This window comes from Oryctolagus cuniculus, chromosome 11 (assembly GCF_964237555.1).
Source record: "Oryctolagus cuniculus chromosome 11, mOryCun1.1, whole genome shotgun sequence".
NCBI classification, from domain to species: Eukaryota; Metazoa; Chordata; class Mammalia; order Lagomorpha; family Leporidae; genus Oryctolagus; species Oryctolagus cuniculus.
The window spans coordinates 7823155-7835596 of NC_091442.1; the positions used below are offsets into that span (position 1 = coordinate 7823155).

The 12442-nt window shown below is 54.2% G+C and overlaps 1 protein-coding gene across 12 annotated transcripts in view; it reads left to right on the plus strand.

Moving 5' to 3' along the window:
- The window catches only part of ZNF217 (zinc finger protein 217), a 39034-nt gene extending 27548 nt beyond the window's left edge, over window positions 1–11486 (plus strand). For 11 of the 12 annotated variants that reach the window (XM_008274158.4, XM_017350462.3, XM_070051402.1 and 8 more), the window contains 4 exons: window positions 3258–3374; window positions 4868–6448; window positions 8183–8315; window positions 9574–11486. In XM_008274158.4, the coding sequence (XP_008272380.1) occupies window positions 3258–3374; window positions 4868–6448; window positions 8183–8292 (1808 nt within the window). In that variant the 3' untranslated portion in view covers window positions 8293–8315; window positions 9574–11486. The remainder of the gene's footprint in view (window positions 1–3257; window positions 3375–4867; window positions 6449–8182; window positions 8316–9573) is intronic. The other variant, XM_051832653.2, reaches the window with a different exon arrangement.
- Window positions 11487–12442: the final 956 nt, after the last annotated feature.

Sequence of the window (12442 nt, forward strand, 5' to 3'; positions counted from 1 at the left end):
GTGGTATTGTGCGTGCCCATACATGCTGGCACCCGCAGGGCAGAGGCCAGGGCATGGTGCGCAGGGCTTCTGGCACCCCACCCGGTGTTTTGTGATGGCCGAGAGACCCCATCCCTGCCCTGAGCTCCTGTGGCTCCCTCTGTGTCTGTTGGGGCTGGCTTCCCACGTGTGGATCCCAGGGGGGTTCCGAGGCCACAGGAGTTACTGGGCATGAGCGAGAACAGGAAGCGTTAGGCAGGGGCAGCCCGTCCTTTCTGTCCTGGAGGCTGGTGCCCTCTGACCAGGAGCTCTGACGATTTGCCTGTTAGACACAGGAAATGGGAACGCACCAGGCTGTTTGGAAGAAATTCCGTTTGCTTGGTGAAGTCTGACGTGGCCGATCCCTGGGGCCGGCTGAGCTTCCAGCCACAGGACATGGTGTGAAGAAAGGATTCTGCTGCTTAAGAGCAGTTACAAAAAGCCCTCACCTGTGGGCACAGTCAGCAGGTGCATGATGAGAGCATGGGGTGGTCTCCGGGACATGGTCGCTCACACAAGGGGCTGTCAGTTGGGACGGATGCCCTGTCCTCTCTCAGCCTCACTCACTGAAGTCCTCCAGGGACTGTGTGTGTGTGTGGGCCCTGGTGAACCTGACCACAGCACCTTGAACTCTGCACCTGCATGGAAGCTGGTGCCCAGGTCTTCTTTCTGATCATGGTTTGACATGTTTGATGTGAGGGCAGTAGTTTTTCTTTCATATTTATAATTTTTTTTAAAGATTTATTTATTTATTTGAAAGTCAGTTACATAGAGAGGAGAGGCAGAGAGAGAGAGAAAGGTCTTCCATCCAATGGTTCACTCCCCAATTGGCCGCAACAGCTGGAGCTGTGCCAATCCGAAGCCAGGAGCTTCTTCCGGGTCTCCCACATGGGTGCAGGGGCCCAAGGACTTGGGCCATCCTCCACTGCTTTCTCAGGCCATAGCAGAGAGCTGGATTGGCAGAGGAGCAGCCAGGACTCAACCGGCGTCCATATGGGATGCCGGCGCTTCAGGCCAGGGTGTTAACCCACTGCACTACAGTGCCGGCCCCTATAATGTTTTGTGTTCCTTGGGGTACAGGAAACCTAGCTCTGAGCACACTGCAAATCCTCAGTTTTCAGGAATTTAGGAAAACTTAACGGTGGCTCGATGACATAAAGCAGGCTTTAACTTAACCACTGAGCTTGTTGTCCGAGTGATGCCCTCTGTCCAGGGGCATGTGAGGCAGGAAGTGGCTGGTCATTTGCAGGTGGGGTGGAACAGCTGGGCGTGGTAGGGTGCCCTGCTCTCCGTCCCGGCGCTGTGCTGTGGTGCTCTGGCTCACCACGTGTTGCTCAGCCCATCTTTGCTCCAGTTTCCTTGTTTGCAAGATGGCTTCCTTGACCCTCCTTCCACCTGCCAGGGAGCGTTTCAGCAGGCTGGAGGTGAAAAGCTCCCAGCCCATTACAGTACAGAGCCGCCTGGACCAGGCAGCTGTGCGGGTTCCATGTCCTTGCTGTCCCAAAGTTAGGCGATGCCTTTATCTTGCATGATGCGGCATGGTGAAATCCGGACGCATAGTTGGAAGTGGGAAGCTGTGACAAGGTGCAAAGGCAAAGCCTTCTGGCTGGGCGTGAGCGTGAGGAAGCAAGCTTGGGCATTCGCTACTCAGGAAATTGGTTTTCCAGAGTTTGTCTAGACTTATCTTCTGTACGATCAGCCTGGCTTTCTTCAGACTTTCAGGAAGATCAAAAGCAGATGACACCTTAAAGGTGTCAGCTCTTAGGTCTTTCCTGTCTTAGATGTGGGTGCTTTTTCCCTGCATAGGAATTGTGGTGCAGTGCAGACGGTGCAGTCCTGCCCTAATGTAAAACCTGAAGGCTCACCAAGGCCTGCTTCTAAGCTGCTTTTTATTTTTTTTTAATATTTATTATTTATTTGAAAGGCATAATTACAGAGAGGCAGAGAGTGAGAACTTCCATCCACTCTTTCACTCCCCAAAATGGCCGGAATGGCCAGAGCTGCCCCAGTCAGGAGCCAGGAGCCAGGAGCTTCTTCTGGGTTTCCCACATGGATGCAGGGCCCCAAGGACCTGGGCCATCTTCTGCTACTTTCCCAGGCCATAGCAGAGAGCTGGATTGGAAGTGGAGCAGCCAGGACTTGAATCAGCTCCTAAGCTGCTTTTTAAAATGAGTGATCTGTGAGCAGTCTGAGATGTGCAATGTGGAGGGAGGGTCAGGGAACAGGCCAATTAATCGGACATAACAAGTTTTGCAAGACAAAACGACCAGTTCAATTAATTATGCTGAATCCTTTTTTTTTGAAAGAGAGGGAGAGAGAGATGATTGTCCATCTACTCCCCACAGCTAGGGCTGGGCCGAGCCGAGCTGAAGCCAGGAACCAGGAGCTTCATCAGGGTTTCCTGTGTGGGTGACCAGCCCAGGCACTTGCCGTCTTCCGCTGTTTTCCAGGGTACATGAGCAGGGAGCTGGATCTGAGGTGCAGCAGCTGGCACGTGAACGCGCCCACACGGGGTGCTGGGGTCGCAGGTGGCTGCTTTGCCTGCTGTGCCACGAGGCTGCCCTCCGTTGTGCTGAGCCTTGCTGACCTGAGGGAGGGTGCTGAAGTCAGAGGGCCCCTCCACAGTGCCGTGGAAGAGGTGATGTCTTCCGGAAATATCTTCATGTCCTTTGAGGGGTGTTTCAGCTGAGGCCCTGGGACACGTCCAGTTGTGTTGGCCGGGCCAGCGTCCCCAGTGGGCTCTCGCACCCTGCATTGATCATCCTGCACTCAGAGGTCGGCGTCTGGGGGACAGGTTGTGACTTGTCAGACTTTGTACTTCCCAAAACCTGGCTAAAATTTGACAAACTTTCCTAGGTGTTTGCCCAATGCCTTGCTTGCGCTCCTGTCGCAGATTAGGTTGTGCTTGCTGCCCTCTAGTGGTGGCATGTTTAATCTCAAGTTGAAAAGCTGAGTTTCCCGCCGGAGGTGGGGTTGGTTTGCGGTTTGTGTCGGTGCAGTTTTCTGTCTTTCTGAAGAAGCTGGCTGTGCGTGGCGTCGGAGTGCCTGTGTGCGGGCCCTGCGGGTCCACTGTGCCGAGGCCTCTCCTGGGATGAGGGCAGACGGTGTGCTTGCTGTCCGCGGGGCGGCAGAGGGTTCTCAGGCTTTCTGGAGCCGATCCCAGGCGGGAGGTGTAAGCATGCCTTAATCCACGTGCTTCGGCCGTCTCCTTACGTAAATGTTTTTTTTTCTGCTTTAAGATAAAAATGATGACGGAGGAAAAATAAAGCATCTCACGTCCTCGAGAGAGTGTAGTTATTGTGGAAAGTTTTTCCGTTCAAATTATTACCTCAATATTCATCTCAGAACGCATACAGGTAAAGACTTTGATTTTTTTTTTTAACGCATGTACTGGTTCAGAGTCGCGGTGTAGCTGTGCGCCGCGCCTTTGCTCCAGCCCGACCAGCGCTGGTCCAGCCCCTCTGCCAGCCCGCTGCTCGCTCACTTTATCCCGACGCTCACCATCAGTAAACCACTCCTTCTCACTTGAGTATTTTTAATAATTTATCGACGTAAGAGAGAGCGCGCTCATCTGCTGGTCGGCTTCCCAGGTGCCTGCAGTGGCTGTGGGATCTCGGCCCAGGGCTCCCACGTGGTGGCAGGGACCCAGGCACCGGAGCCGTCACCGCCACCGCCGCCTCCCGGGTCTGCCTCTGTGGGAAGCTGGGTCAGGGCCTGAACAAACCCGGAACTCGGGGGGGTGTGGGGAACCGGACAGGTCTGCCCCAGACCTCTGTCACGCTGTGTGGCCACGTATTTTTAATATTTTGATAATTTGTAGTTTCATGAGAATATATGGCCTAATAATCTGTTCTTTAAGTAGTAGAAGCAGCTAGAATATTAACAGTTTAGGAGGATGTGTGGATTCGAATTTCATCAGACTGTTAGCTGACCAGTTAATTAACCATTTTTAAAAACTTTTATTTTTAAAAAATTATTTTCATATTTCAAAGGCGGACAGGCAGGAAGGGACAATTTTAAACACTGGTTCGCTCCCCAAATGCCCGCAACAGCCAGGGCTCTGCCATGGTGAATCCAGGAGCCCAGCACTCAATCCAGGTCTCCATGTTGGTGGCAGGGACCGAATTCCTGGAGCCATTATCCCCCACCTTCCAGGCAGCCGGCACGGGAGCAGAGGAGCGGCACCGCCAGGGAGGCGCTCCGAGAAGCAGCGTGGGTGTTGCACTCGGTCGTTTAACCATTGCACCAAGTGGCCAGCCCTTGAAGCCTTTCTGTGTGCCAGTTTTCTGAGCTCTGAGAGTGACATAATGATACCCCCTTTTCTGTGCTGTGTTTGTTTGAAGACTCACTTACTTGAAAGGCAGAGGAAGAGACCGCACGTGCACGCTTCCACCTGCTGCTTCATTCCCAGATGGCCCCGGCAGCCGGGCTGGGCCAGGCTTGAAGCCCGCAGGCAGGAGCCCCATCACGTCTCCCACAGTGGGACGTCCTCCCCTGCTTTCCCAGGCGCATAGGCAGGGAGCTGGATGGGGAGCGGAGTGCCATGACTTGAACTGGAGCCCATAGGGGTGCTGGCTTAACCTGCTGTGCCACAGCGCCGGCCCCTAGACTGCTCCGTCCCCCAGGGCTCTTATGGAGATGAAGGAAGTTAAAAGTGTGACTGTTGCACAGCCGTATTTCAGATATCCAGTATTTATGTAGGTGAGAAGTGAGCAGCTCGGGAGAAGCCCACACAGAGGCGGGGGGAGCGTGCTCGCTGTGGTGTCTGGAACGGGTCTTTCTGGTGCCCGGAGGTCTGTGCTGGAACTTTACGTTCACTTCTGTAATGTAGCGACATTTCTTGTTGTAGGTGAAAAACCGTACAAATGTGAATTCTGTGACTATGCTGCAGCCCAGAAGACGTCTCTGCGGTACCACTTGGAGAGGCACCACAAGGACAAGCAGGCGGACGGTGCCGCCGAGGGCAAGAGCGACGGCAAGAACCAGGAGGCGGAAGATGCGCTCGTGGCCGCTGACGGTGCACAAACCAAAAATTTGAAAAGATTTTTTGATGGTGCCAAAGATGTTAAAGGCAGTCCACCTGCAAAGCAGCTTAAGGAGATGCCTTCTGTCTTTCCGAATGTTCTGGGCAGTCCTGTCCAGACACCAGCACACAAAGATACTCAGGATTTCAGTAAGCACGCAGCCAGTGGCAGTGCTGAGACAGTGGACAGAGCGCCCACCCCTGTGTTCGTGGATCTGCTGAAAAAGAGGTCGGCAGGGGAAGCTCAGGCAGACGACCCTGTCGGCAGAGCGGAAGTGGGGGTGCCTCCCGCAGACAGCAGCGCCCCGCGGTGCGCCGATGGCGGCCACCCAGAGACGAAAATGGATACCACAGGGGCTGGCAGGTGCCAGACTGGCCTGGAGTGTCAGGAGAAGCCTCTGAACCTGTCCCTCAGTGCTCTGCACAGCTGCCCGGCCATTGCTTTGAGTAAAAATCTAATCCCAAGTATCACCTGCCCGTTTTGTACCTTCAGGACATTTTACCCCGAGGTTTTAATGATGCACCAGAGACTGGAGCACAAGTACAATCCCGATATTCACAAAAACTGTAGGAACAAGGCTTTGCTTAGAAGTAGACGGACTGGGTGCCCGCCAGCCCTGCTGGGGAAAGACGTGCCTCCCTTGTCTGGTTTCCACAAGCCCAGGCCCAGGTCAGCTTTCCCAGCGCAGCCCAAGCCCCTGCCTCCAGAGAAAACGAAGCAGAGCCCCTCGGGGCCGGCCAAAGCCCCTCCAACGTCAGGGACAGACTCCAGCACTTTAGCCCCAAGTAACCTGAAGTCGCACAGGCCGCCGCAGAGCGCTGCCGCCCCCCGGCCGCAGCAGCCCGAGGGCTTTTCCAAAACCAGTGTTGGTCCTGCACTGGAGAAAACGAGACGACCCGAGGCGAAGCTGAAGCCTCTGCCCGTGGCCCCAGCTCAGCCCGCCCACGGCAGCGGTAGCAGCAGCGGCGGCAATGGCTCCAGCGGCTCCGGCGGCTCCAGCGGCTCCAGCGAGTGTGCGCCCAAGAGCGATGGCCCCTGGGCCCCTCAGGGAAGAGACTACTTTTGTAACCGGAATGCAAGCAGCACCACAACCGCGGAATTCAGCGAGCCGCTCCCGAAAAGGCTGAAGTCTGGCGTGGTCACACTTGACGTTGACCTGCCCGGGCCCAATTACAGGAGGGGCTACGAGCTGCCCAAGTACCACGTGGTCCGGGGCATCACGTCCCTGCTGCCCCAGGAGTACATGTGCCCGCCGTTGCCGGTGTTGCCCCCCAAGCCCAGATTCCTGGGCTCTGCTGAGGGGGAGTCTCCAAGTGTGCTGGCTGTGCAGAAGCCCTACAGCGGCGCTGGCCCGCTCTACTCGTGCGCACCTGCCAGCGGCCCGGCCTCCAGCGCGGCTCTAGAAGGTATTGCATCGGGCGCAGTGTTGGAGTTGCACTGGCCGCCCAAGACCCACACCCTGGGGGGACACTTAGCACAGTGGTTGGTGGGCCCGCAGAGCTTAGCTGGTCAGGGCTTGGCTCAGTCTTACCCGCAGCTGAGCCTGTGATCTCTCTCTCTGCTGTGGGAGCGATCATGGGGAAAGTGGTTGAGTGCCTGTGGTGTGATCCCTTCTTTCCCTTCTGGCTTTGTTGTTGGAATCCCAGGGCCCACGGAGTGCCCCCCGCTCCCCTCATCCTAGCTTCTCTGTCGTCTGCACATGCGCGGTGTGCAGCACGCGTCCCTGGGTTCTTCCAGTGTCCTGTCACCCCCTCCCCTCCACGCCATCAGTGGCTGAAACCGTGTGTCGTATGACTGAGTCACATGCAGCCCTGGGCTGGGCAGTGTTTGAGGGGTGCTCCGTGGATGCCGTGTGGGCGTCCCTGGCCCCTCTGTGGCTTTGAGGAGCAGTGAGCCCGGGGGCTGCGGAACGGTCTTAGTGCTCCGACCTGGGGTTGAGCTGCTCTTGGCCTCTGAAGCAGCCCGTGGATTCCATCTCTGGGAGAGGGCGCACGTGGGCCGCCAGTCTTGGGACTGCTGTGGGGTCCTGTGGATTCCATCTCTGGGAGAGGGCGCACGTGGGCCGCCAGTCCTGGGGCTGCTGTGGGGTCCCGTGGATTCCATCTCTGGGAGAGGGTGCACGTGGGCCGCCAGTCCTGGGGCTGCTGTGGGGTCCCGTGGATTCCATCTCTGGGAAGAGGGTGTGTGTGGGCTGCCAGTCCTGGGGCTGCTGTGGGAGGGTTTCCTGGCAGTGGCGTCGTGTGGCAGCTCACCTGGGAGTGCCCGGGGACTCCAGTAGCCGCAGTGCCTGCTCCAAGAGGCAAATCCGCCTCAGCCCTTGGCTTCTGTGCTGTTTTCTTGTCGTGACGTCGGTCGGCCTGATGCCCTTGGTCTGCCAGGAATAGCTCGTGGTGGAAGAACGGCTTCCATGTACTGCAGATCCAGGGCCTGTGAGAAAGGAGTAGGGCCTGCTGTCTTGATCACAGTGCGCCTCCCACCCTGCCAGGGTGCGTAGAGCAGACAGGAGTCGGAGCGCGGGCCGGGAGCGGAGGCTGCGCTGCAGTGGAATCTTCTGTCGTGGTGTCGCTCCTCTTCACAGTTCGGGTTTATGCTGTGTGTGTGTTTAAAGTATTCCAGGCGGGGTGGGTGTTGTGGCACAGGTGCTGCATGGGGTGCCTGCCTCCTGTGTCCGGGTGCCCGGTTTCAAGTTCTGGCTCCGCTCCCAATCCCAGCTTCCTGCGAGACCGCAGGTGATGACAGCAGGGAGGCTCATGCTGGGTCCCTGCCTCTCCTTGGGGAAGCCTGGATGGAGCTCCTGGCTCCTGGCTCTGGCCTGGGAAGTGAACCAGCACATGGAGCGCTCTGTCTGTCTCTGTCTCTCTGCCCTTCAAATGAATGAAAATATTTAAAAAAAAATTTATGCTGCCATGTTCTTCTAGCTTCTTAAATCTTTATTAGTGAGACCTGGGAACTTAAGGAAACTGTGCTAATAGATGTTCTCATACAAACAGTTCTATAAGTGTGCAGACGTCCGTGTGACGTGTGTGTTGTGGTTGCACCCTGCGGTAGGAAGTTTGAAAATCATCCTCTGAGTCTGTGCGCGCGTCGTCCCTGTGGCCTCACGGTAACTCTAAGCGATCTCTCTCTCTCTCTCCAATCAGGGAAGAGGCCTGTGTCGTATCAGCACCTGTCCAGCAGTATGCTGCAGAAGAGGAACTATGAGAATTTTATTGGGAACGCACATTACCGACCAAATGACAAAAAAACTTGATTTCCTATTTTTTGGGGGGAAAGGTAAGCATATGTTTCAATTAAATATGTACTGTACAGGTTTTCCTCATTTGAAAATAAACATCTAGCTTGTCCACTGTAACACAAAATAAAAGTGCCTGTAACTACAATATTTTCCGGGCATCTTAGCATTTATGTTGGAGCGCTCAGGGTCTTTGGCTGTCAGTGATGATGCGAACAGTAAACATCCCGGCAGTCCCAGCGACTGAACCGACTCAGCATTTACTGGGGGCCCTCCCACTGCCTTCCCTCCCCACTTGTGCACGTGTTCCCTGTGGTGGCTTTGAGGTTGCTGTGGTGGCATGGGCCGTGCCTGCGTGGGGCAGGAGCCTGGGCCCAGAGCAAGCAAGAGGCTCACTTGGACCCGCTGGTTCCTGTCCTGTCGTATGATCAGAACGGTCCCCGAGAGCAGGCTGTGTCTGCCGAGTTGACTCAGAGTTGGAGCAGCGAGTCACAGAACCTGCTCATTTTCCCCTCACGGCCGGCCTCGCGGACAGCTCTGTCCCTAAAACTCTTGCCACAGAGACCCTGAGCACCTGCTGGCCGGCTCGTGGTCAGGGCAGGGTTTCTGCTGTGGGACCCGCGGGGCCCCGAGTGCTGTTCCCAGGGGCTGGGGCTCTGACAGTCACTCCCGGGTCCCAGAAGCAGAGTGGGTGGGTGGCGTTGGCACGCGCTGCCCCAAGGAACTGCTGGTGGATTCTCGCAGCAGACAGCGGCAGCAGATGACAGATGACGGCCGTGTGCCAGCCCCAACCTCTGTCTCTTGTCTGTCTGTCTGTCTGTCTCTCTGTCTCTCAGCTCTGGGCTTCTCTCCCTCCATCTCTGCCTGACCACCTCTCTCTGCTCCAGAGCTGCTCCCCACCTGCATTCTGTCACCTGCTGTGAGCTTTGTCGCAGCCCAGCACTTTACATGAGTGTTCTCGTCCACCACTGGCCGAGCCCGAGGGTGGACACCTTGTGGACACCTGGCCTGTTTGGGTGACAGAAGTTACTTGTGGTCACGTTTGCCTCGTTGACTGGCCCGACCGATTCCTTCCTTCCTGTGTAAGCGTTCAGTTTCCGGTGGTAGCCGTGCCTTCTGACCCGCCGGGTAGTGGCGTTTGTACTTCAGCCCAGTCCTGACTTGGTCAAGGCTGGGCTTACACGCACCCTTGGCCTTGCTGAGAGCCCTGGACTTCTCTGTGCTTCTAGAGCCTCTTCCTAAGCTTCGCTGCCCGCTGCCTTTTCGTCTCACTCATCGTCCACACCTTTCTCCTCGCAGGTCTCGATGGGTGGAGGCGCGTGCGCCGTGAGGTCGGATTTGAGTCCATCCTTTGGGAAAGCGAATGGTGAAAGCTACTGAAATAAGCTGTGACCGCACTGTACATACAACACGCAAGGAACATAAAAGGAACACTACAGTTTTGTAAAGTTGTTCTGTTAACTTTTGTACCAAATAGCAATAAAAACTAGTTGGAGCAGTTGGGACCAGAGATCTCTATTTTGTCCCTGAATAATATTTTTTTTAACAATTGACCAAATAAGTGGAGTTTTTGTATACTTGAGCGCTGCTGAAAAGAAATCATTTGGGGTGGGGGTGGGGCGGGGGGGAGAGTCTATGACGCTTGCACCTCAGGTAAACTGTAAATATCTCCGTTGTTAGCCTGCTCGTTTCAGTGCTGTGTGTATCCCCTTCTCGTGTAGCTCGTCGCTTCGAGCAGTTTCTGCCATTTGTGCTTTCATTTAAATGTATTTTTTAAACAATTCCCAATGATCTGTATTATGTGGAATCGTCCACAGTCCCTTGTTGTCTTAACAAAATTGTCAACGAAAGCCTCGTCCCTCGCGGCTGCTGCGTGCGCCCAGGCCGTCCTGGTCCCGGCCTCCCCGTGGCCCTTGGCGGCGTGGGGGCTGTGGGCCGGGGCCGTGGCACCTCTGCAGAGCAGCCTCGCGCCAGGGGCCACACCCAACTGCGCTTGCAGTTTCTTAAGTTTGTTTTCTATCAAATTGATCATTTCTGTTGGAAAATTCACTTTGGTGGGGGGAGGGGTGTTTGGCTAAGTAAACATAGGCGAGTGTAAGTGCTAAAATATACAATGTGAATTACAGACGTTGAGAAGGAAGCAGTTTTAAAGGGAATGGAAGATTTTTTTGTTTGGGCAAACTTTAGGTTTGTATTTGGAAATCTTGGCGTGTCTGGCCACACTGATTCTGAGGGCGGAGCGGAGGGGCCCAGCTCCGAGACCCCAGCTGGGCCCACTGTCACCTCTGGTCAGCCCAGCTGTGGCTGTTGGAAACTCTGTCCGTGGCTGAGTGTGCTCAGCCCGTGGTTTGAGTAAGCCACAAGATATTTTATTAAGAAACTGTTCTGAAAAGTAAATTTGCACTGTTGATTTCCCCTGCCCTGCGCTTCTCCATGGAGCATGGGGAGAGGCCTCAAAGAATCCGAATTCTGTTTCATTATGCAACGTGGGGCGTCCTGGATGGAAGTCTCCGCTCCCGTGTTACTGGGAGGTGTGTGAGCTGAGTCTGCTGGCATTGCAGTGAAGTGCTTTGTATCAGGAACCTGTACACTATGCCTGTTTTCCTGTTCACAAGCTGAGCCATATGTACATAACCTAGATTTTGTGTTCATAGTTTTGCACTTTTATAGCCTATTTTTGAGGATTAACACATTTTGCAAGATGATCGACTCACTCTTTGCCTAATCTGACGAGTGTTCCAGAGAGCTTGCTGTGACTATAAATGTAAATCTTAAAAGAGGGGTATAAATAGAGGGCTGAAATTTAAACCTGTATTTTAAAAAAAATCACCAAATCTATTTGAAAACAAGTCCATTTGTGTTACGCTGAAATTTTGGGGGCTTTTACATGTTTCCTTTGTAGCCACATTCTGAATACATAAAAATATCAGTTTTTTAAATTTTCCACAGCCCTTTGTACTGTCCATCAGTATTAACTATCGGGATACTACTGGTTTTGTATGTTTTTATTTCGTTGAGACAGCAGTCCATATAATAGAGGTACAATTCGTTGGATTTTTGTTTATGTATTTATTTCATTCCAGTTTGATTTATTTTAATTGTTGATACTTAAGTTGTCAAACAGTAGACATTTACTTGTTTTATTTATGATATATTTCAGCTTAAAGTTATGTTATTATATGTGGATGTAAATATAGATTTGGTGTTTTGCAGTCTTGAGTTTTGGTCTTTCTTGTGGTCCCGGTTGCTTGATTTGTTTCACTGTTTATAAAGACAGCTTTGGGGCTGGGTTCACTGTTTATAAAGACAGCTTTGGGGCCGGGTTCACTGTTTATAAAGACAGCTTTGGGGCCGGGGGCTGTGCGTAGCGAGTGGAGGCATCGGCATAGTGGCAGCGACATCCCACATGGGCGCAGGTCGAGTCCCGGCTACTCCACTTCCAGTCCAGCTCCCTGCTGATGCTCATGGGAAGGCAACGGAGGATGGCCCAAGTGCTGGGTCCCTGCACCCACATGGGAGACCTGGAAGAAGCTCCTGGCTGCGGCCTGGCCCAGCCCCGGCTGTTGGCAGCCAGTTCAGAGTGAACCAGTGGTTGGGAGATCTCTCTGCCTCTCTCTCTAACCCTGCCTTTCAAATAAATACATCTTAAAAAACAACCACTTGGGCAGGGAATCTGGTGTATTGGTCAGATGCCCCTTGGGATACCCACAACCATACTGGAATGCCTGGTTCAAGTCTAGACACTGGTTCTAGCCTCCTGCTCACACACACACGTGCTGGGAAGCAGGTGATGGCCAATGGACTTGGGTTCCTGGCACCCACGTGGGAGACCCAGATGGAGTTCCTGGCCCTGCTCTGGCTGTTGCAGCCCTTTGGGGAGTGGCCCAGGGGACAGAAGACCTCTGTCCCTCTCAGTCCATGTCAGAGTACCTGGGTTCCTGTCCTCGTGCTGCCCTCCACGCCATCTTCCTGCTGATGCACACCTTGGGAGGCAGCAGGTTAAGGAGTTGAGTCCCTGTCACCATAAGGGGGACCAGGATTGAGCTGCACGTTTCTGGCTTTGGCCTGCTTATTTGGGGACTGAGCCAGCGGACAAGAGGTCTCTGCCTTTCAAATAAATAAAATACATGAAACAAAATCTCTCCAGTGAATTACACTGCTGTGTTCC